This window comes from Myxocyprinus asiaticus, chromosome 16, assembly GCF_019703515.2.
Source record: "Myxocyprinus asiaticus isolate MX2 ecotype Aquarium Trade chromosome 16, UBuf_Myxa_2, whole genome shotgun sequence".
Lineage (NCBI taxonomy): Eukaryota > Metazoa > Chordata > Actinopteri > Cypriniformes > Catostomidae > Myxocyprinus > Myxocyprinus asiaticus.
The window spans coordinates 33,253,806-33,278,696 of record NC_059359.1 but is presented as its reverse complement, the minus strand read 5'-3'; the positions used below and the strand labels follow the sequence as shown (position 1 = coordinate 33,278,696).

Here is a 24,891-nt window from a genome sequence, read left to right as displayed (position 1 = left end):
CTGCCAACTGTAGACACTGGGTACACGGCAAGATCTGGCAGTGTAGCTTTTGTCAAATCTACGCCACTACCTAATCAGTTCTTCAGCAACTTCTGATAGGCTACTTGATTTAAAAATTAGCATAGCTGCCACCTCGCTACTGAGAAATGTAGTTAAGCTAATAACTTCGCTATTTGTAGCAAAGTTACTGCCTATCACTGCTGCAAGACTGTTGGAAACTACGTAATGGAGTTAGGTTTACTGGGGTTGTAGGAAGTATGAAATGTTCATGGGTTTCTATGTATGGCCAAATAATTGTGCATTTACAGGAATGTTTTTGGATATGCGTATGTCTGTGTATAGGACCTCCAGGAGAGCGAGGTTTGTCAGGACGAGTTGGCCCTCAAAGTACAACAGCTGAAAGCTGAACTTGTGCTCTTTAAAGGACTCATGAGCAATGTGAGTGTGAGAAGCAAAACACACACTCATAAAACACTCGAACACAGCCTGAAGAACTGTAAACATGCCCCACACACTGGACAGCCCATTCGACAAACACAATGCAACACCTTAATATAAACCTTTAATAAAGACATCAATGCAGAAAAAAACAAAATAAAAACAGAATAGCTGGTCACCAAGATATGTTATAGTTAAGTCTATTATTCACCTGATTCAGTTGTTTACAAAGGCCCCATGAAATGGATTGACGAGCGCAGTTTTCTTTCCTGTGTTGACAGATTTCCTATTGAAACAGAAACTTGGAATGGGGCATATCGTAGGGCCCTATTTTTAGCCAATAGCCTTTAATTTACGTCGCAGTTGCTATACTTGTTATTGCTAGTCAGAGGCAGTTGGTATTAAGGGGAGGGACATTCTAATTATAGACAGCATTTTATTTGACAAAAATGTTGACATGCCCATGAGTGCAAGATGAGTCATCAATATTTTTGTCTGTTGTCAGCATACATGTGCTAAAAGTTTGTTTTGTCAACTGTTAGGAGTACACGAGCATATACATGACCTCAAAGCCAACAGGCATGGACTAAAAGCCACAAAATTACAATTTAGCTTTCAAGAGGTCTTTAACCACAGATTGCCAACTGAATCATTAAAACTACATTGGTTGACCAGCATCACAGTAGCACTAACCAGCATAAACAAGCCTGGACCAACATGTGAATGCTGCTCTAAGCATTTTTTTTTTTTTTTTAATTTGTAAATTTTTTTTATGGCAGCCATTTTATTTCATTGCATTGCTCATGTAGCGTTTCAATCAACAAAGTCATTCTGAAGAGAACTGTAATGTGCATTCATAGCAGCTAGACTCTGTATTGTGCTGTATTGTTATTTTTGAGAGCACCATAGTCATGACATTTTCTGGAGAAATGCCTTAGGGAAATATATAAGCTTTGTGCAATGAGTGTTCACATAAATGCTCACACGCAAACACACACGTGCTCAGTATATTCGTAGAATTTCCCACCTCCCCCCTTTCCTTAACTTGCACTTTGTTTATTTAAATCTTTTGAAAGTGTTTCATCAAATTCATTGTCTGACAATGAGACAATCTCCTTTCTTGTATCAAATATTCTTCCTAGAAATGATTTATCACACAGTTCAAAGAGCTAAAAATAGCTTGTTTTTGTAAATGAGTATTAATACACACATTTGCTGCAAGCTGTTTGTCCAAGGAATGATACAAACAGTTTGCCGCATTGAGTGTCGCTGAGGTTTCAGTTTCACATTAGTACATCTGAAACTGTCTTGAGTGCCATTGACATCAATACTAAAAAGAAGGCTTCACAGGAATTGACTTTTGTTATTAACAGGTTAATAACTATCAGTAATCTAATTACTTTTGCTTCAGATGACTCAAAAATACCCACACAAATCTGTACACATACAGAACCTGTCAGAGTTGGACAGTAAGATCCAGGAGAAAGCAATGAAGGTGGACATGGACATCTGCAGACGCATTGATATCACAGCTCGCCTGTGTGACGTCGCCCAACAAAGAAACTGTGAAGATCCAATCAAGATCTTTAAGGTATTCACTCACACACAGACCCCTGGGTAGTTGACATGAAATGCCTTTGAAAGGTTGACATGCCCTGCAGTGTGATGTGCTATAGTGTGTCTAAAAGTTACTTAAATTAAATTGTCACACCGCAGAACTGTTTAAAATGAACAAGTGAATGGTAGAAATGGTAGAAAAGGTAACTTGACCAGTGACAGCACCTAAAATGCAGTTTCCTTTATAAATCATATACATTTGAACTAAAACTATTACTTTTTAACCTAAAATGTTGATGTTTATATATATATATATATATACACACACACACAATGGCGGCCAAAAGTTTGGAATAATGTACAGATTTTGCTCTTATGGAAAGAAATTGGTACTTTTATTCACCAAAGTGGCATTCAGCTGATAACAATGTATAGTCAGGACATGAATAGTATGAAAAATTACTATTACAATTTGAAAACATTTTCAGAACTTCTTAAACTACTTCAAAGAGTTCTCATCAAAAAATCCTCCACGTGCAGCAATGAAAGCTTTGCAGATCCTTGGCATTCCAGCTGTCAGTTTGTCCAGATACTCAGGTGACATTTCACCCCACGCTTCCTGTAGCACTTGCCATAGATGTGGCTGTCTTGTGATACAGTCTAGCTGATCCCACAAAAGCTCAATGGGGTTAAGATCCATAACACTCTTTTCCAATTATCTGTTGTTCAATGTCTGTGTTTCTTTGCCCACTCTAACATTTTCTTTTTGTTTTTCTGTTTCAAAAGTGGCTTTTTCTTTGCAATTCTTCCCATAAGGTCTGCACCCCTGAGTCTTCTCTTTACTGTTGTACATGAAACTGGTGTTGAGCGGGTAGAATTCAATGAAGCTGTCAGCTGAAGACATGTGAGGTGTCTATTTCTCAAACTAGAGACTCTGATGTACTTATCCTCTTGTTTAGTTGTACATCTGGCCTTCCACATCGCTTTCTGTCCTTGTTAGAGCCAGTTGTCCTGTGTCTTTGAAGACTGTAGTGTACATCTTTGTATGAAATCTTCAGTTTTTTGGTAATTTTAAGCATTGTATAGCCTTCATTCCTCAAAACAATGATTGACTGAAAAGTTTCTAGAGAAAGCTGTTTCTTTTTTGCCATTTTTGACCTAATATTGACCTTAAAACATGACAGTATTGCATACTTTGGCAACTCAAAAACAAACACAAAGACAATGTTAAGCTTCATTTAATGAACCAAATAGCTTTCAACTGTGTTTGATATAATGGCAAGAGATTTTCTAGTACCAAATTATTAATTTAGCATGATTACTCAAGGATAAGGTGCTGAAGTGATGGCTGCTGGAAATGGGGCCTGTCTAGATTTGATCAAAAATGGCATCTTGGTAGTGCTGGGGCTTGAATCCCCAACCTTCTGATCAATAACCCAGAGCCTTAACCACTGAACCACCACTGCCCCTTAATACCTACACTCCCTTCCTTTCTTAGGTTATGACATAAATATTATGTTTTGCTAAATGTTTAACCCCTGCTGGCTGGTTTGATATTTTGTGTCGATGCCATCTATCCTGTAATCTTACACCCTTGTTATTCATATGTTCACATAAGGACTTCCCAGCCCCCTCTCTGTATTTTTGGCTCACTCTTTGATTCAGCTGCAGTGTTTTTTTTTTGCTGATGCATGCACTAGTGTCTCCCTAGTGGCCCAGGGAACTGATCTCTATTGCATTATGTGTAGACCAGGGAGTGGTTCAACCTAAGAATCTGTTGGTATTTTTGGTCTAGAAAAATATTTGGTCCAAGAAAACAATTGAAGTTAAAGGGATGGTTCACCCCAAAGTCTTTATTTTCTCACACTTGTGTTTTTTCAAACTCGTATGATTTTTCTTCTTTCGTAGATCACAAACGAAGATGTCAGCATTCTACTAAACTTCTCCTTTTGAGTTCCATGGACAAATATATGACTCAACAATAGGGATATTTTCTGCTGACCTTGTCAAGTCAGTAGTTTATACTTGGTAGTATTTTTTCTTGCCTTGCCAGTATTTTCATTGGCCTCACAAATTTTTTTATTGTGTAAAAAAAAAAAAAAAAAATCATTCATTTTCATTAAAGGTTTAGTTTTCTTTACAAAAGTTGAAAGTTACAACATTTAATTATGTTGGCTTGACAAAGCCAGAATAATGTTAATCTACAGACATCATGTAGGGTTTTTCCAAAATCCTTAAACTAAAATGATCAATTGTAACTCCTCCCAGAGCTTTCAAGCTACAGTATTGTGCAAAAGTTTTAGGCACTTGTGAAAAATGTTGCATAGTGAGGATGTCTTCAAAAATAATGCCATAAATAGTTTTCATTTATCACTTAATGTCATACAAAGTCCAGTAAACATAAAAAAGCTAAATCAATATTTGATGTGAACAACACCTGGACACAGTTTTTCTTGGTTGTTGGCAGATAGGATGTTCCAAGCTTCTTGGAGAATTTTCCACAGTTTTTCTATCTATTTTGGCTGTCTCAATTGCTTCTGTCTCTTTATGTAATCTCAGACTGACACGATGTTCAGTGGGGGGGGGGGGGGCTTTGTGGGGGCCATGACATCTGTTCCAGGGCTCCCTGTTATTCTATTCTCTTTTCAAAAGAATGTTTGGGAGTCTAACATTTATATTTCCTATTGACACACTAAAGCTGAAAATATAAATAACCATCTTAAGACAAATGCTTTTGTGAAACATCTTATGTGCCTAAGACTTTTGCACAGTACTGTACATCCACAAAACTCAGGCCTTAAGACTGTTCTGACATGGGTTTCTATGACTTTTCTTTCTATTCCGAAATACAGTTTTCGTAGAGCGGATGATCAAACAATGAAACAATCCCATACACTTACATTGACGGAATGTTCAAATGGGCCTAATCAAATTCTAACACCCTGTCTACATTGGACGCGAGTGGCACATCCCGTCAGAAGCAAATACAGTAGTTCCCATTATAATCAATGAAGCTGTCTGCACTGGAAGTGTCCCTCGCGGCGTGTCGCTTAGCATAGTGCCGATAATAAACAGATGCCCCGTTCTATTGCTAACATGCTGCAGAGCTACTCCAGCCACTTTATCATCCCGTTCGTCTGAAATAAAATTATTTTATTTACCAAATATCATACACCATGAATTTTGTTTGTTACATATTTAAATAAATTCTGACTACTACATTGAAGGTGCTGTAAGTGATTTTAGCCATTCTGGAACTGAAAACACTGCCCTCCAAAGATAGCGTTGAGACCATCACTGAACAATAGAGCAGCATTGCGTCTTCTCATGGTTGTCAAACACAACAATAGCAAAGAAGAAGTGAAAATGCAGCACTGGCCCAACAGGGCAAGTGACAGTTTCGTCAACTGGCTCGAAACACTCTCACATTGCCCCTTATTGTCGAGCTCTAATACAGGTTTGGAACGACCTGAGGGAGAATAAATGTTGACAGAATTCTCTTTGTTGGGTGAACTATTTCTTTAAGTTAAGTTGGTTTTACCCTCCCTCTCTTTCTGTTTCAGGTTCCCAGCCCTCAGAATGCCATCACCTCTCGTGCCCGTAAACAAGTATCACAGCCTGTCAATGGCAGTGAGACAGATGAGCCAGTCAGCACCTCTGAGAGTGATGGAGGTGGTGCAAGAGAGGATGACGTGTGCACCCCTTCAACCCTGCAGATCAATGAAGAGATGCAGAGGATGTTAACCCAACTGTGAGCACTTTCATACGCAGTGTGATATTTGGTCAGAGCTGTGGTTCCTAAATGTGAACTGCATCTTTGCTGTTCTTTTCCACCCTATTTAAGCCTTGGGTAGCTCAATATTTTGACCATATTTAATTTATATCTCAATATTTATGTATTTGCTTTGAAATGTCATTGTTTTCAATCAGAGATTCAAAGTAAGTTAGTTTAGTTGGAGCCCTAGCCTTGTGGGTAGTGGTCCGATATATGAGGCAGCATCAAGGATGACCAAAGTTCCAGTCATGGCTTCTCAACTTTCCAATGTAAAAAAGATTAAACATGGCAAAAAAAAGTTTTAAAATAAGAATTAAAACTCAGTAAAAATCTAGTTTATCACAATCAAGTTATGTCCACACTGCTTTTAACAAAATAAACACAAGGAAAATTCATACAATCACTTTCATTTAAAAGAACCTATATAACGATACATACAAACAGCAATATAACAGTTAAATATATAAAAATACACAACTTCTTTTGATTGATAATGCAAATTGTTGAGTCAGTGTTTTGAATCGATTCAGCAGAATTCACAGAAATGAATCAAACTTAACTCTAACTGTTAAAGGCTTAGTTTTTACAAAAAGGAAAATTTCTTTCTTCTGCAGAACACAAACAAAGATTTTTAGAAGAATATCTCAGCTCTGTAGGTCCATACAATACAAGTGAATGGGTACCAGGACTTTGAAGGTCTAAAAAGAGTGTAAAGGCAGCACAAAAGTATTCCAAACAACTTCAGTGTTTTAATCCATGTCTTCAGAAGTGTTATGAGAGGTGTGGGTGAGCAACAGATCCTTTTTTTAGGAAAAAAGTCCTTTTTTACTATAAATTCTTCTCCCTGCCCAGTAGATAGCGATATGCACAGAGAATGCGAATCGCCAAAAACAAAAGTAGAATGTGAAAGTGAAAGTGGAGATATAAATTAAAAAAGGACTTAAATTGTGTCTGTTTCTCACCCACACCTATCATATCACTTCTGAAGACATGGATTACACCACTGGAGTCTTATGGATTACTTTTATGCTACCTTTATGTGCTTTATGGAGCTTCAAAGTTCTGATCAGCATTCACTTACATTGTATGGACCTACAGAGCTGAGATATTTTTCTAAAAATCTTTGTTTTTTTTTCAGCAGAAGAAAGAAAGTCACACACATCTGGTGCTTTTTGCTTCTGGTGTTTAAATCAGAGGCTCTATTAAAACATCTTTCTAAATGCTCAGATACTCGAGAATTGTAAAACAAGAAACGACTGTAAAACTAGACTAATGACAACGTTTTTAGGAAGCTTAATGCGCAAATAAAAAGTGCATCAAAATCATTGTGATACTTACTATTATGCTTAATTTTATATTTGCAGCCAAATCATTACAAATATATTGTGAATATTTGAACTAATATAATTACTGGTGTGTGTGTGTGTGTGTGTGTGTGTGTGTGTGTGTGTGTGTGTGTGTGTCAGGCGTGAGTGCGAGTTTGAGGATGACTGTGATTCTTTGGCTTGGGAAGAGACAGAGGAGACACTGCTGCTGTGGGAGGATTTCCCAGGATGCACCTTAACAGCCGACCCCAGTCAGGGCGAGGTACGTTCATTGCATTCGTTGAGTTTTATTATTCACTCAAATTATGGTTTACTTCATCTGATATTGTGTAGTTGATATTTGTGGTTAATGCACTGTGCTTGCTTACTACTTCTATATCCAATTAACATATTTTTGTATACATGGAAACTTCACCATCATTAAAGAATTAAAGGGGCAATGTCCTACACTTGATACTTTATTTTTTCTCGTAGATCCATTTATAATGTAAGCCAAGTTTATAGCACCAAAGCCAGTCATAATTTAGCATCTCATTTTCCACCCAATCTCTGACCCGTTTTTGCTACTGTACCTGTAAGACTTCCATATGTAAATGACATATTTTATGATTGGCTAACCTCTTTGCATGTGGAATACATAACAATACTTGAATTATGAGTTTGGTGTCGGGTCCAATATAGTTGGCATTGCCCCATCCCTCAATAAAATACTTTTTTGCAATGCCTGACTCACATTGTGACAGTTTCACAAAACAACACTTAATTCCTTTATTTTAAAATAAAGGGCAATCCAGTTTTTCATGATAAGAAAATAAGAGTAAGTGTGGTATTATTGTAGGTTAAATAAAATGAAGAATATCGTTAAGAATAATGTTAACAAAAAGCATCTGAAAAAATCAAGTCAATGTGATACGATATGATCCAGCCAAAAAACAATGTATTATATTCATCGTCAGTCTTGCTGCACCGACATGGTAAAGGGAATGTCCTTTTTTGGGGGGCAGGGGATTTTGGCCATTGAAAATGCAGAGTGGCTAGTGACTGTTGAAAACCACTAGTTGCGCAGTGGGCGGTTAGCCAAAAAGTTAAAGGGATAATTCACCAAAAAATGAAAATTCTCTCATCATTTACTCACCCTCATGACATCTTAGATGTGTGTGACTTTCTTTCTTCTGCAGAACACACACAAAGATTTTTAGAAGAATATTTCAGCTCTGTAGGTCCATATAATGCAAGTGAATGGTGACCAGACCTTTTAAAGGTCCAAAAATCACATAAAGGCAGCTTTTTTTCTTCTTTTTTTTATTATATTCCCTTTTCTCCCAATTTGGAATGCCCAATTTCCACTACTTAGTAGGTTCTCGTGGGTGTGCAGTTACTCACCTCAGTCTGGGTGGTGGAGGACAAATCTCAGTTGCCTCCCCTTCTGAGACAGTCAATCTGTGCATCTTATCACGTGGCTCATTGTGCATGACACCACAGAGACTCACAGCATGTGGAGGCTCATGCTACTCTCTGTGATCCACGCACAACTTACCACGCGCCCCATTGAGAGTGAGAACCACTAATTGTGACCACAAGGAGGTTACTCCATGTGACACTACCCTCCCTAGCAACCAGGCCAATTTGGTTGCTTAGGAGACCTGGCTGGAGTTACTCAGCACACCCTGGATTTGAACTCGTGACTCCAGGGGTGGTTGTCAGCGTCAATACTCTCTGAGCTACCCAGGCCCCCACATAAATGCAGCTTAAAAGTAATACATATGACTCAAGTGGTTTATTCCATATCTGGAAGCGATATGATAAGTGTGGCTGAGAAACAGTTCAATATTTAAGTCTTTTTTTTTTAACTATAAATCTCCTCTTTTACTTTCTAAATGTGAAAGTGAAAGTTGAGAGTTATAGTAAAAAAGGATTGAAATATTGATGTGTTTCTCACCCAAAGTGATTGCATCGCTTCAGAAATAGAGTTAATTAACAGAAGTTCGGGAGGAGTAATTTTAATCTGACTAATCACAGCCCGCGAGCAGGAGTATATAAGTCGCTGCTTACCTGCTTCTTGTGACAACTCTCCTGATATCCCACCTTCACCCTATCTCCACCTATTCTCTAGATTCATTATCTAAATAAGTAAAGTCCGGGGGGGTAATCAGAACTCGAGTCGAGTCTCGAGCTCCGAGCCCTCCAGTATACGGACAGCAAGCTAAATAAATTTACTGCTTCAACACAAGATTACATTAACATACGAACTATTGAAGACATATATTCAATCACTGGAGTCTTTTGGATTACTTTTAAGCTGCCTTTATGTGATTTTTGGAGCTTCAAAGTTCTGGTCACAATTCACTTGCATTGTAAGTACCTGCAGAGCTGAAATATTCTTCTAAAAATCTTTGTTTGTGTTCAGCAGAAGAAAGAAAGTCATACACATCTGGGATGGCATGAGGATGAGAAAATGATGAGAGAATTTTCATTTTTGAACGAACTATCTTTTTAATGTCAAGCTCTTTTTATGTCCCTTTTCTGACGTTACAGTATGTGCTCCTGAAAATTATGACCTCGCTCTCTCTGAAAGCTTGTCTCTCTCTTTTTTGAGTTTTTCACTTGCTGCATTTTTTGCTTTGAGTTTAAAATCTTTTTCATCATGTAACTCGAGCTGTATTTCTGTTCTGTGTGTGTGTATGTGTGTGTTTCAGGCACTCTTCCCTTATCCTTCAATCTCTGTCTGGCTTGTTCTCTTTTTCATGTATTTTTTATGTTTGTGGTAAGGCTGTCGATCGATTAAATGTTTAAATAGAATCAATTACATGATATGCTCATTAATTAATCAAATGAACATAATCCAAAGACATTACATTATTGTGGAAGACTTTTAAATAATTGAAAAGACATTACAAAAAGTGCCTTCAGATATCAATATATAGTTTGTTTTATCTCCATATCATTAAACACAAGCATATCACTGGCCTACAGTCCACACCAATTCATTTTGCAAGTGAGTTTTTCACACATTCACACAGGACTTGCATTCTCTCTGTGCTGTTTTTTAATTGTTGGGCTATGTACACATTTTTTTAGCATCTCACACCATGAGTGCCACATTTTTAAGACATTTTTAACAGTAGCAACATTATGAAAAGTGATACAGGCTGAATCTCATGAATCTCACTCAGAGTGTGAAAGAGGTTATCCATGCTACTCTCCATCCAGTCATGTTGAGTCATGAGTTTTGCACAGACAGGACACAAACATATATATGCATATTTAGGTCACGCTACTCAGTCCAGTTTGCTAGGAGGCAGTTCGATACCAAACATTACTGACATTAGTTAATGTGATGTTGGCTGGAAGTGTGTTGCATTTCATGGAAAGCTCAAAGGATTCAAAATGTTTAGAGTTTTCCATCAGCGGGATCATTAATCTAGTATTTTATTTTCCCTCTGGTAAAATCTCATCTGCTGCTGAGTGCTTGTGCTTCAGCACTAAGAAAATGTGCCTCTGCTCTCTTTCTCTCTCTCTCTCTCTCTCTCTCTCTCTCTCTCTCTCTCTCTCTCTCTCTGTCTGAGCAGGAAGAGTGTTTGGAGAAGGTGATTAAGGACACTGAATGTCTGTTTAATTCCAGGGAGAAAGAATATCAGGAGACTATAGACCAGATAGAGGTGAGAAGATTGTACAGATTTATGGATCACAGTCTGTTAATATTAACCAGTATTTTACATTACATTCATGATGTGAGGCCTAAATCACTTTTAGAGTTTTTAGCAAAAATAGATCCTAAAAACCTTATTTAGGTTTTAAATCCCTATACCTTTTATTTTAATTTTAACTTGATTTTTCGCCATGAAAATAGCCACGGAAGCTGGCATTAAATCACTAACAAACAAACAAGTATTCATGATGTATTATTAGATTATTATTGTGCTAGTTTTATGTGTCTTGTATAACTCTGTGGTCTTTCTTCTCTCATCGTTAAGTAATTTCAACTCAAATCAATATTTGGTAAGTAGCTGTATAATAAGCAGGATAAGCCCTGAATCACATATTTTATACATAAAGACTACTGTGCTTGTCATTTCTTGAGTATTAAGATACGGTGTATAAAAGTGTTTGCTAAGTGAATAAATGTAGATACAATATAAAAATAGAGGGTAAAAGCTAAGTCCCATCACCCGTCTGTTTCTCTATAGTTGGAGTTGGCCACAGCAAAGTCGGACATGAACCGACACCTGCACGAGTACATGGAGATGTGCAGTATGAAGAGAGGACTGGACGTGCAGATGGAGACCTGCAGGAGACTCATCACCCAGAGTGGAAACAAGTATGCATATGTCCACATATTCACACATTCTGTGACAGTTAAAGGAATATTCCGGGTTCAAAACAAGTTAAGCTCAATCTACAGCATTTGTGGCATAATATTGATTATTACAAAAATAGTTTTTTTCTTTAAAAAAGCATAAATTTGTGTTCTAGTGAGGTACTTACAATGGAAGTGATTGGGGCCAATACATAAACTTAAAAATACTCACTGTTTCAAAAGTATAGACACAAGACATAAACAAGATGTGTGTTAACATGATTTTAGTGTGATTAAATCTATTTTCTGTGTAAAGTTATAGCCAATTTTACAACTTTGTTGCCATGACGATGTAATGTCAACAAACCCTAGAATCCTAAAACAACTTTAAAAATTAAGATTTTACTCAAATAAGTTTTAACAGCAGAATGAATGTAAGTTTTTTATTATAAGCTTCACATTTCTGCCTTTAAAACCTTTTAAAATTGGCCCCATTCACTTCCATTGTAAGTGCCTCACTGTAATCCAAATCTTTCCTTTTTTTAAAGAAAAGGAGGGAATAATAAGAGTCTAAATACATTTTTATGGTAATCAACATCATGCCACAAATGCTGTCAATTGAGCTTATTTGGTAATGAACCCAGAATATTCCTTTAAAGCTGAAGTGTGTAATTTTGGATCCATAGCGTCACCAAAGTAGTAAAATTGCAAATAATTATTGCTTTCAAACAGGTTTCCCGAACACTCGATCAAACAGATGGTCCCGCCCCAAAACTCACACCAGTGTTTTGGCTAATGTTGCTGATTCAGGCTGGTCAGAATGTTCAAACAAGCCGAACATTGGGCCTCATTCATGAAACTTTCATAAATATATGTGTGAACTGGGAGTAATATGCGAGTAAAATGGACCTTCCCGAAAACTTTCCACTGGATTCACAAGCGTTTCGTACTCTCCAGATTTTTTATTAATACGCGTGTATGTTAGCGAATTCCAAACATTCGTAAATAGGGGCATGTGCACATTCATTCACAATTATCATAATCCACGCCCATGAAAACTCCATATAAGGAAGGCACCAGACTCGCTAGTAAATGCTTTTAATATCTATGCGGAACAGTAATTAAATCATTTTTATGAATGAAGTGCATTCACATTATAAAATTTTGATTTGGCAATCACAATAGTGTGTTAAAGAAAGCAAGGACTTACTGTCATTGCATGTTTTTGCTGTCATCGGAGGCTCTTTTGTGACTCAAACAAGAAATTAATAGAACACGTGAAAAGATCTTTGACCGAAACGCTGTAAGATATTATAGATTTGTAAGCTTTATAAGACAGTGTGCAATTTTTTAAATTTTTTCCCGTTGTATTGTGTACGAACCTGCCCGCAATGTGTTCATTTGTGTGTTCACCAGTATCAGCACTGACCATACATTATTAACTGAACGTGATTTACAGATGCCTATACTAAATTATTAAACTAATTATAGAGCTCATCAGAGGTGGGTAGTAACACGCTACATTTACTCCGTTACATTTAACTTTGTAACTACAGTAACTTTTTAGAGAAAATTGACTTTTAAGAGTAGATTTAAAGGTGGGTACTTTTTACTCTTACTCAAGTGAAATTCTAATGAAAAAAATGTACTCTTACTTAGTTACAATGGGGGACGTTACTGTCATTACATTACTGGTTTTAATTCAATAAGTGTTAATAAATGCGTAATTTGAGAGATTTTTGAATGGGACTTTTACGGCACCAGAACTTTACAGCGGCGCTCTGTCACTCGACTCAAGTTCATCACTGCAGCAACAGCAGTAAGCGCTCAAAACAAACATTTTTATTATTTTACTCAGTGAAAATGAAGAGTTACGTTTATGCGATGCCTTCATTCAACACCAAAGCAAATGGGAATCTCAGCATACAGAATTACGGTTCAACTAAGAAAACACGTTGCGGTAAGTTATGGTGATAATGATAACACGGGCTTGTTTGTTATGGTAATGGTCAATTTCAGCGAGATTCTGTACCTACGGGCTCTTTTGACCTCAGTTTTTAATGATACATTTTCTTATATCAGTGCTGCAATATATCAGTGACTATAATGTTACAAACCGTCTACAATGGATGCGAGCAATATCATGTCGCAACGCCATTGTAGACAGCGTCTTTGATTATATCGGGAGCAATTTGTTTTTGTCGCATCGTGCCGCGCAGCTCGCGTCTGATGTAGACAGAACTTGCTCTGCTGATCGCGTTCTTGATAATGCAGCATAAGGCACGCGTGCGAAGCTCTGAACTAAAATAAGCCTAAACGTGCTTCTAAACACAGAAATAAGGTGCAACTTAACTTTTTATTGCACCAAACTAATGATCAAAATTCTTTTGTCAGTGTATATACAGTAAGCTACAGAATATACTGAACTAAGAATCCATACAGGACTTTAAAAGTTGTGAAATAGCGACATTAGGGGTTAATAATGCATGATCTTGCTTTGATTCATAACTAAGAATATACAATATTATACTTAATAAAATAATTGAGCCTGTGAGACATTTCATTTTTTTCTGTAATAATTGCTAGGAACGTTTCCAAACTTTTCTTCTAATTTTCAAACCCGATCTGTTAAGTGTACTTAAAATGATAGTTCACCCATAAATTAATATTCTGTCATCATTTAGACTCACTCTCGTTGTTCCAAACCTTTATGTCTTCATCTTCTCTGGAACCAAAAACAAGGCGTTAGGCAGAATGTTAGGGACTGACATCCTCAGTCACCATTCACTTTCAAAAATGACAAACAAATGGAAGTGAACGGTGACTGAGTCTAAAATTCTGTCTAAGATCTCCTTAATTGTATTCATTGTGTCCAAGTCATACTGGTTTAGAACATGAGGGTGAATAAATGATATCATCATTTTCATTTTTAAACTATCACTGTAACAGTGAGTATAAAGGATGACATATAGGCACATGATTCTTGCAGGCAAGGTGTTAAAATAAATAATCAGATCTTTGCAATGTAATTTGCGATGTAACTAGTTACTCGTAAAAGTAATCTTTGAATTCAATACTTTATTACTCTTACTCATGTTTATTAACACTTCTACTTGAGTAATACATTTTTAAAAGGCTTAGTACTTTTACTTGAGTACAGTTTTTGGCTACTCTACCCACCTCTGAAGCTCATATCAAATAAAATATAAACTGTCCAACCAGTCACGTTAGAGGGCATACATTTTTTTTTTGTGAAAATCAAACGCAAACTACATCTTTCCATGAATCTTTCACCCCATGCCAAGCAAATCTGCTGGAAAAACGATAAGCAGAGTTGGGAAAAAACTATTCCAGCAAAGAAATGTTTCTAAATAAGTATAGGCTATGGCTTAAAAAGAAAACAAAGCTCTTTTTTTTTCTCTTCTTTTTTTACTACAACCCCAATTCCGAAAAAGTTGGGACAGTATGAAAAATGCTAATAAAAACAAAAAGGAGTGATTTCTAAAATATATTCACCCTTTGCTATATTGCTAGATTTTGGGCATTTCACCCTCTACAGTGCAAAATATAGTAAAAAGATTCAAGGAATCTGGTCAAATCTCGGTGTGTAAAGGGCAAGACAAAAACCACTTCTGAATGCGTGTGATCTCTCAGACATCACTGTCTTAAAAAATATCATTCATCTGTAATGGATATCATGTACATGTGCTTGGGATTACTTTAGTAAACCTTTGTTAGTCAACACCACTCACCGCTGCATCCACAGATTCAAGTTAATACTTTACTATGCAAAGCAGAAGCCCTACATCAACACTGTCCAGAAGCGTTGCCGACTTCTCTGGGCTCGGTCTCATCTTAGATGGAAAGTAGAACAGTGGAACAGTGTTTTTTGGTCTGAAGAGTCCACATTTCAAAACGTTTTTGAAAAACACAGCCGTCGTGTTCTCTGGGCCAAAGAGGAAAAGGACCATCCAAGCTGCTATTAGTGTCAGGTCCAAAAGCCAGTGTCTGTATGGGCCAGGGTTGTGTCTGTGCCCATGGCATGGGTAACTCACACATTTGTGAGAACACCATGAATGCAGGCATATATGTACAAATTTTGGAGCAGCATATACTGCCATCCAGCACCGTCTTTTCCAGGGATGTCCCTGCATTTTCCAGCAGGACAACGGCAAACCACATACTGCTCGGATTACAAGTGCATGGCTGTGAAGCAGAGAGCGTGGGTGCTAGATTGGCCTGCCTGCAATCCTGACCTGTCTCCAATTGAGAATGTGTGGCACATTATTAAGCACACCATCCGGCAACGAAGACCCCGTACAATTGTGCAGCTGAAAACCTGCATAATGGATGAATGGGGGAAAATTCCACTTTCTAAACTTAAACTTGTGTCTTCAATTCCCAAATGGTTAATAAGTGTTTTTAGAAGAAATGGTGATGTTTCACAGTGGTAAACACTCGACTGTCCCAATTTTTTCGGAGTGTGTTGCAATCATCTGATTTGAAATTACTGTACATTTAAAAAAAACAAAAACTATGAAATTCACAGGGTAAAACATCATATAATGTTTAGTTGTTGTGCTTTCAATATAGCAAAGGGTGATTCTAATTTACAAATCACTCATTTTTGTTTTATTAGCATTTTCCATACTGTCCCAACTTTTTTGGTCTTTTTTTTTTTTATTTCTTTATTTTATTTTTTTAGGTTAATTTCATTCATTTAATTATTTGTTAATTTTTTTCATTACTTATTTAATTTCACTTCTATCAAAATGTAGTCATGTCAGTTTGCCTGAAAGAACCAAACAAATTCAGATGTCTAACACTCAATATACACGTGGTCGGGAGCAGGTGTAAATTTTGTTCGTACCAACTAACGTTTTGAAAATATGAAAACTTTCATATAATTTATGTCAGAACGGCTTTGCGAATGATTTACGCAAAAATTTGTGTTTCATGAATGAGGCCCATTGTTTTGATAGTGCCACAGACAATACTTGTACATGAATGTTCTTTTTAAAATGTTAAGTAAACACAGATTAAAATCAGTCCAATTTTTCTAAGGTCGGACTAACAGACCTAGATAATACAATTGTAGATCGGCTACATCCAGCATGTACAATATACACATTAATTTTGCACTAAAATTAAAATATATTGTTTCTATATTTCTAATCAACAATTTCAAATCAGTAGTTTTATCTTTTTTATCATTTTTAATTTGATTACGTCATTCACAGTGCATCGTGGCTTTGCAGTTCATGCCCTCAGTGAAGATGATTAATATACAGTCTTGTACCTTTATCTTTTTAAGCAATAAGTCATGAGAGGCCATGCTATATTGTGAATATAGTCATGGCTGAAGGGCATTGTTAGGCACATCACGAATACAAATATTAAGGACAGAAATGTTCATTAAAATGCTATATTTGGTAAGTAACATCATTAAATGCCATCCTACTGCCAGAAAATATATTCCTTGGCAATAAACAGTAACAGAACATTGCAAGGCAACAAGAATAACTGTCAGCTATGGGTGCTGCAGAGTGATACAAATAGAAGATCCATGAAAGAGACATTTCAAGGGAATCAACATATGAATGGTTTACTTATAGTTCTGTCTGCTGGGATAGGAAAAATTACATAAAGAGTTACACACTTCAGCTTTTAATTTGATTTGTCATATTTGCTGTTTCATGAAAAACAAGAAAAGTACAGTGCTTTGAGGAAGCATTCAGACCTCTTCATTTTTTCACATTTTGTAATGATGCAACCTTATGCTAAAATGCTTTAAATTATTAATTTTTTCACATCAGCCTACACTCCATACCTCATAATAACAAAGCAAAAAACAGATTTTTGACAACTTTGCAAATTTATTAAAAAGAAAAAACTGAAATATCACACTGACATAAGTATTCAGACCCTTTGCTATGACACTTGAAATTTAGCTCAGGTACATCCCATTTCTCTGGATCATCTTTGAGATGTTTTTACACTTTGATTGGCATCCACCGGTGACAAATTCAATTGATTGGACATGATTTGGAAAGGCACACACGTGTCTGTATAAGGTCTCACTGCTGAAAATGCATATCAGAGCAAAAACCAAGCCATGAGGTCAAAGGAACTGCCTGCAGAGTTCAGAGACCAGATTAGGCACAGATCTGGGGAAGGCTACAACATTTTGGGCTGCATTGAAGGTTCCCAAGAGCACAGTGGCCTCCATAATTCTTAAATGGAAGAAGTTTGGAACAACCAGGAGTCTTCCTAGAGCTGGCCGCCCGGCCAAACTGAGCAATCAGGGCAGAAGGGCCTTGGTAAGAGAGGGGACCAAGAAGCCGATGGTCACCCTGGTTGAGCTTCAGAGATCATATGTGGAGATGAGAGAAGCTTGCAGAAGGACAACCATCACTGCAACACTCCGCCGATCTGGGCTTTATGGCAGAGTGGCCAGATGGAAGCCTCTCCTCAGTGCAAGACATGCAAAAAAGCACCTAAAGGACTCTCAGACTGTAAGAAACAAGGTTTTCTGGTCTGATAAAACAAAGATTGAACTGTTTGGCCTCAATTCCAAGCGTCATGTCTCAAGGAAACCAGGCACAGCTGTGCAATACCATCTGAACGGCGATAAATGGTGGTGGTAGCATCATGCTGTGTGGGTGTTTTTCAGTGGCAGGGACTGGGGGACTGGTCAGGGTTGAAGGAAAGCTGAATGCAGCAAAATACAGAGATATCCGTAATGAAAACCTGGTCCAGAGCACACAGGACCTCAGACTGGGCCGAAGGTTCACCTTTCAACAGGACAATGACCCTAAGTACACAGCCAAGGCAATGCAAGAGTGGCTCCGGGACAACTCTCTGAATGTTCTTGAGTGGCCCAGGCAGAGCCCGGACTTGAACCCCATCGAACATCTCTAGAGAGACCTGAAAATGGCTGTCCACTGATGGTCCCCATCCAACCTGACAGAGCTTGAGAGGATCTGCAGAGAAGAATGACAGAAAATCCCCAAATCCAGGTGTGCATAGCTTGTTGCATCATACTCAAAAAGACTTGAGGCTGTAATCGTTCTTCAACTAAGTACTGCGTTAAGGGTCTGAATACTTATGTCAATGTGATATTTCAGTTTTTTCTTTTTAATACATTTGCAAAGTTATCATAAATCTGTTTTTTGCTTTGTCTTATGGGGTATGGAGTGTAGAATGTTGGGGGGAGGGTGGGGGGGGTGTGTGTATGTATATATATATATATATATATATATATATATATATATATATATATATATATATATATATATAAAGCCTTTTAGCATAAAGCTGTAACATAACAAAATGTGAGGGGTCTGAATACTTTTTAAATGCACTTTTTGAAATGGATATTTTGGTCCATTTTTTTTTTCTTTGGTAAAATATCACTTCCACTCTCCTTGCAGTAAATCCAATTCTCCCATACCTGGTGGAGGTACAGATGTAAACGGAGACACCGAACGGGATAAATCTGAGGAGGGAGGGAGATAATGATGTTGAAACTGATCTGAAGAAGTTGTTGGCATGAAGACAAGAATCCAACCATCCTGATTCATGGCACCCATCATCAAAAGTTAAACAACAAGAGCCCATCTTTTGTTTTTGGAGTGAATCCAGTCACCGCCTCTAGTGGTGATATTAAGAATTACATCACATGTGCTCAATGCCCAGAGGAGAACATGTACTCTTTGTGACATTTTCCCTTGCAGTTGTGCAGAGGAGCTATTCTGTTTTCACTCCTACACCATCTCATCTTAAAGACCGTTAACCAAGTCCTCACAAGAGTCTATGCTTTTATCTAATTTCAGGTATCAATCATGTTTTCCGATCTTGTCCTCCAAATGTCTGAGTCATCATATTTTCATCAGTGAATAGTCTTTTTTTGATTTCGTATGTCTGGCAGAGATTAATTGAAAATTTTTTCATAAAGTTTCCATTTCCAAGAGACTTTTAGCAGCGAGGGGACATTCGCTCACTTATTGTTGCTGCATGTACCATTACGTACTGCTGTAAGCCGTGGGTCGGTCGGTGTGTTATGCTTCCTGTCTGAGCTCTTGTAAATACTGGGCTGTTCATGCTAGTGAAGGGTGGAAGTAACTGTAGCCTGCACGTCCCCCGTTTCTGTGCTGTCTTCCTGCAGCTCAAACCCCAGATTCACATGAAATATATGACATTTCATGCAAACAGTATTGTGCTGATGACAGGCTGCTTTGGAGTCTCAGTTGTATGTGCTCTTAGTCTTTTTTCTTCCTCTCTTGCTGGTGGAAAACATGAGTGATGATGGTTGAGGACTTAGGTTTGAGCATGTTATGGCTAGAAAGTACGTGTAAGAGCATTAAGCATGTCAACCACAGCATTATTTCCTTCTCACTTTTCCCCTTTTTTTTCCAAGTTAAATGGTATTGAGCATTTGTAAAAGCATTTATTTCTGCTGTGGAGAGAAATTTTGAAAGTAGTTCTCTTAAGGATTGGGTAAATATTTCAATAGTTTTAATAAATCAATGTTTCAAAGTATTGCAATATTTTACCATAAAATACTGTATTGATATTTTTAGTTACAATTTTCACATTAAGTACTGAAGCATTAGGTCAGCAAACGCACACTCAGTTATTTTTAATCAGCCAAAATCCAAACTAAGATTGTGCTAAGAATAATTGCGCAAAGCACAGAAGTCCAGTGCAGATGAAAGATAAACAAGTGAGTAAAAAATAGCAAAATATCACAGTTTCAAATAAATGTACACTAAACTTAAAGATTCAATATTATTGTATTGGGACCCAGATATCAGTAAAATATTGTATTGCTAGGTCCTTGCTGATTCATTTGAAAGTCATATAAAAATGCTGTATATGTAATGCTAGGTGTGAGACCCCCTTCAGTTCGTATTCAATCCGTATTTCACCTTTCCATGCATCTGTAATTCACTTATTACTTTTCTTTACACTTGAGACCTTGCTGGTGGATATGATGGCTCGTATTGATGTAAAGATAAATCTATTTGTCTGACCTGTAGTTTAAATTGGGAACAGCTCTGTTGTCTTGATTGACTGTAGTGCTGTGTTCTGTTACGAACTGCAGAGCATGAAATGGGTGGGCAAATATGATCAATATGATTATTATGATTGGTAATACAGAAAGGAAAGTGATCTATTGAATCAGGTAATCAAGAGTAAAATCCTTTAGAGTGAGATCCTGAGGAGTGATGTTCATGACAGTGGTCTACTCAGGGCAGTTCCTTGACGAAGACATCCCTGTAGCCACTTTTTAACTGTACATGAAAGCATCCTTGTCTTTCCATTCTTACCTCAGTTCGGAGGATTCTGTTATAGGATTTATCGAATGTGTTATCGAACCACAATATGTTTCATTATACTTACTTATATTAGTTTAGTAACATTATACTATCATATCAATATTTTAGATCCCCTAACCGAACCGCATTCCTAATTCTAACCACTTATCAGCAAAATAAAACATTTAACAGGCAGGTAAATGTAATAAAAAATCATTTTATTTACATTAAACTATAATATAGATATTTATGAACAACTTACACGTTTTGGTGGTCAGGCAAAAAGCTGCTATCAGGACATATCGTTAGAGAATGATCTCCTCGAGAGTGAGATCTTGATTGGGAACTTTGAAGAATGATCTTCCTTGGATTAGATCTGCTGGAGACTGATCATTTTGAGAGCGAGATCCTGATGGGTTAGATCTACTGAAGAAAGATGATTTTTTGTAAAGACCCATGAAATACAATGATCTTCCCTGTGTTGACATATTTTCTATTGAAACCTAAATTTTGGCTGGGACATATTGAAGAGCTTGTCAAATGACAAGCAATATGTCCCAGCCAAAATTTTGTGTTGTCAAAAGTACCGGTACTTTGGTACCAAGTCGGTGCTAAAATAAAAAAGATGTAACAATACCAATATTTATACAGTACAGAGCACCGACTCAATCCGGTACCCGCACGCTGTCTGACTGACACAAGACTGTTTTAAAATGCTCACCCGCTTATTTGAGCATGTGCTGTGTTATTCCTTTTACACTGAAATGCACAATCAAAACAAAATCGTGATATATCCAAGTGTGATTATTAAACCACAAAAGGCTACAATCTTGGTCTGCATGAGCTGCATGTTTTAAATGAATGTGTGAAGCAGACCGCTCCAGACATTGAGAATCATTTGCTTTGTATGAGATGACAAAACAGAGCATTAATCCACTGTGAAGCGTGCAGCACATGAAGACTATACAGTATGCTTATATACTTAAATCACAGCATTTGCGCTTTAACGATCACACTGGGCCATGTAACAAACTGTTTATCCATCAGAAGAAGTGAAACGTCTTTCAAAACCACATATCAAAATAGAAGCATGATTCAAAATAAAAGCTAGACGCCTGGAATTAAAGAAATAGCAACAGAATTATATTACAACTGTATAGTAAAATATTATATTCACTGAAGTAATAATAATAATCATCAATAATGATTAATAAATAATTATTATAAGCAATATATCACAAGCAAGAGTTCTGTTTTACTGAAAAAAGTTGGTTAAAATGCAATGGTATGTTGAAAAGTAATTGTTCTATCAATTACTTGTTAAACGTTTTTAAAAGTTTTAAGAATTAATTTGATTAGGCACCATTTTGATGATTAAATTCAATTAAACTTTAAAACATGGAATTCTGGAAAAATAATTAAAAAAAAATGAAAAAAGGATTTGGGAAAAAATAAAAAGGGCCCTACTTAAAAAAAAAAAAAAAAAAAAAAAAAGAAAAGAAAAAAAAACTTGAGCAATGCAAACTTAATTTAGAAACACTTGAAGGAAACATTTATTTCTTTTAATTTATTATCTACATTGAAATGTAACTTAAAATAGGTTAAAAGAGTGTGTTCAATTGCACATTACTATATTGGTATCGAAACTGGTATCGAGAACTGTGAAATTTCTCTGGTATTGGTACCGACTACTGAAATTTTAGTATCGTGACAACACTGTATATCTACTGTATATAAAGCCTGGCCCAGCAGAAAGCAAGATTTGCTCTTTGTTATTAGGAGAAAAGGACATTCTTATTCTAGAGAGCATTTTATTGGACAAAATATATGCCCCTTTGTACAAAATTGATCAATATTTTGTTCCATTTTCATATATACTTGTCTGCTAAAAGTTTATCTGGAATAAAAGCCACTGGGGTCTTTAGAGCAAGATCCAGATGGGTTGCACCTACTGAAGAATGATCTCCTGTAGAGTGAGATCCTGATTGGTTAGATCTACTGGAGAGTGATTTCTCTAGAGCATTATATCCTGCAAATTAATATGTTCAAATTAATCTAATAATCTTTCTAGCAACTGTTTTCAACAACATCACAAGATTTGTAATAATCAGCTTCACTCTGCCTTTTGGGAGGGTGCTGTCTAATTCTAATTAAACACCCACTCAATCTAATATTTTTAAAAGAAACTGACAAACTGACATCCTGTTGGCATTGATGGTCATTCATCTGTAGTCAAATAGAGAATTTGAGTGTGAGCCACAGGCTGATTTCAGGAGTAGAGACAAAAACTCTTTAAATAAGTCTGAGTAAGAATTTTTCGAGTGGCAACTGTGAAATAAACTTTCAGGAAAGATACTTCACACAGTGAAAATGAAAACCTCATGCTTTTAAAGACGTGGTGCTGCACATCCAGCTTGTAAATTTCCGCTGTAGAAAGACAAAACACAGAGTGAAAGCTTTAATATATGTTTGTATTTACAGTACATATCATAGTACATATCACTTTGTATGATTTTTCTATGACAACTGGTGATTACTGTATAAAGAGGTTCTTTGGAAGTACCCATATGAAGACATCCTTGTGATTTTAGTGTGTACAAATCTTAGTTTAATAGAGAAAAACAGTAATTCTAACAGTTAGTCAAGAAAATGAATGAACGAGAGAATTCTCAGGTGACCTATCAGTTATTAATGTTGAAATTAGTAATTGAGGAAGAGGGTTTGTTTATTTGTGAACTGAATATTGCCAGATTTTTCCTAAGAACCTTCCAATAATAAAGCACTATAAACAACTGAGCCATTGTCCATCCACAGAAAATCTTCGTTTTTTTATTGTTTTGGAACACTCCGCTAAACTGTGTGTGTAAGACTATGTATGCATGTGTATATGTATGAAGTGTGCGCTCCAGGTTTCTGCGATGAGTAAGTGGTATTTTTCTACAGCAAATTTACTTGATGTTTGTTGCTAAATGACCTTAAGGCAAATGTCTTTTACGAGAATTCTGTTAACAATTCAATTTGCGGCATAACCACAAATCTGGTCTTGTATAAAAATGACAATACTACGCAGTCAGGAAAAATGACTCATTGGAACTGACTGAATTCTCCATGTTTCTTTGTCTTAAAGGGCTTTTGGATACCTCAGATTTGCATTGGCTACAAACAATGAGTAAATTCAACACAATATCTCTTCACTGAAATAATAACTGAAAAAAAAAAAAAGAAAGAAAGTGCTTAGAAAGAATGCTTATTTGCAATAACAGTATGAATGTTATAATACTGTAATACAGAGGAGAGCGCATAGGGAGCGTGGTGTGTGCTAAAACGCTGGCTATGCAAGCAAGTCCTGTACCCTGACAAGAAAATAACTCCATTTGAAATTATCACTTGAGACTCAAAAGGTCTTTGTGGCATTCCGGAAGAACTCTGAATGATCATTCTTAGCATCTCCGTGTCATTCTGTAACATCTCACAGGAATGAATCTGAACTTGTTCCTACTTTGGAATTGTGTGGAAAAATGTTTTATATTTTAGGTAGTAAAATACCTCCAAGGGTTGTCTTTGAATTTGCACATGTGCCTCTATGGTTGTGGGTCGCAACAAAATGGTCCAATAAAATTGAGTCTAGATCTATGAAATGTAAAAACAGTCCTAGGATCCAAGTGGGCATTTTCTGAAGTGTTCAAAGAAACAAAAAGGACTCAGACTGTGGCAATGGCACATGTGTAGCTTTATTTAAATAGTTCCCTTGAAAGGGTAACAGGACTTATGTGTATATATAAATATGTATGTAACCCAAAGCTGAACAGGTATTGCTCGCTCAATTGCAAGTGTACAGAAAGACTGGAGCTTTAAAAGATTTCAAAATAAAGGTTACTGCTGAACAAACATACTTTGAGCAGTGGAGTTTTTGTGTCATAGTGTTTGATTCATGTTTTTCTTTTTCATTCTATAGGTCATTTTTTTCCTCTAGTATCTGTTTCTCTGTCACTCTGTTATGCACTCAGAGTCGCTTAATAAGGTACTACTGGAAAAAAAAAGCAAAGAAATGGCATTAAATGAAAAAACAAAAAGCCACAGACAATTGTGTGCATGCGTGTGTGAGTTTAAATAGTCTAACATGACCTTTTGTCTTTAATATGCTTTATGGCGGTGACATTAAGTCTGACTGGAAGCGTA

General features: G+C 36.7%; 1 protein-coding gene across 2 annotated transcripts in view; it reads left to right on the top strand.

Annotated features, from left to right (window-relative positions):
• The window catches only part of LOC127454289 (non-homologous end joining factor IFFO1-like), a 33,298-nt gene extending 8,698 nt beyond the window's left edge, over positions 1–24,600 (top strand). Inside the window, exons 3-9 of one of the 2 annotated variants that reach the window (XM_051721386.1) lie at positions 343–438; positions 1,889–2,029; positions 5,559–5,746; positions 7,237–7,357; positions 10,665–10,754; positions 11,283–11,413; positions 18,826–24,600. In XM_051721386.1, coding sequence (XP_051577346.1) covers positions 343–438; positions 1,889–2,029; positions 5,559–5,746; positions 7,237–7,357; positions 10,665–10,754; positions 11,283–11,413; positions 18,826–18,910 — 852 coding nt within the window. In that variant the 3' untranslated portion in view covers positions 18,911–24,600. Of the gene's footprint in view, positions 1–342; positions 439–1,849; positions 2,030–5,558; positions 5,747–7,236; positions 7,358–10,664; positions 10,755–11,282; positions 11,414–18,825 lie in introns of both variants that reach the window. The other variant, XM_051721385.1, reaches the window with a different exon arrangement.
• Positions 24,601–24,891: the final 291 nt, after the last annotated feature.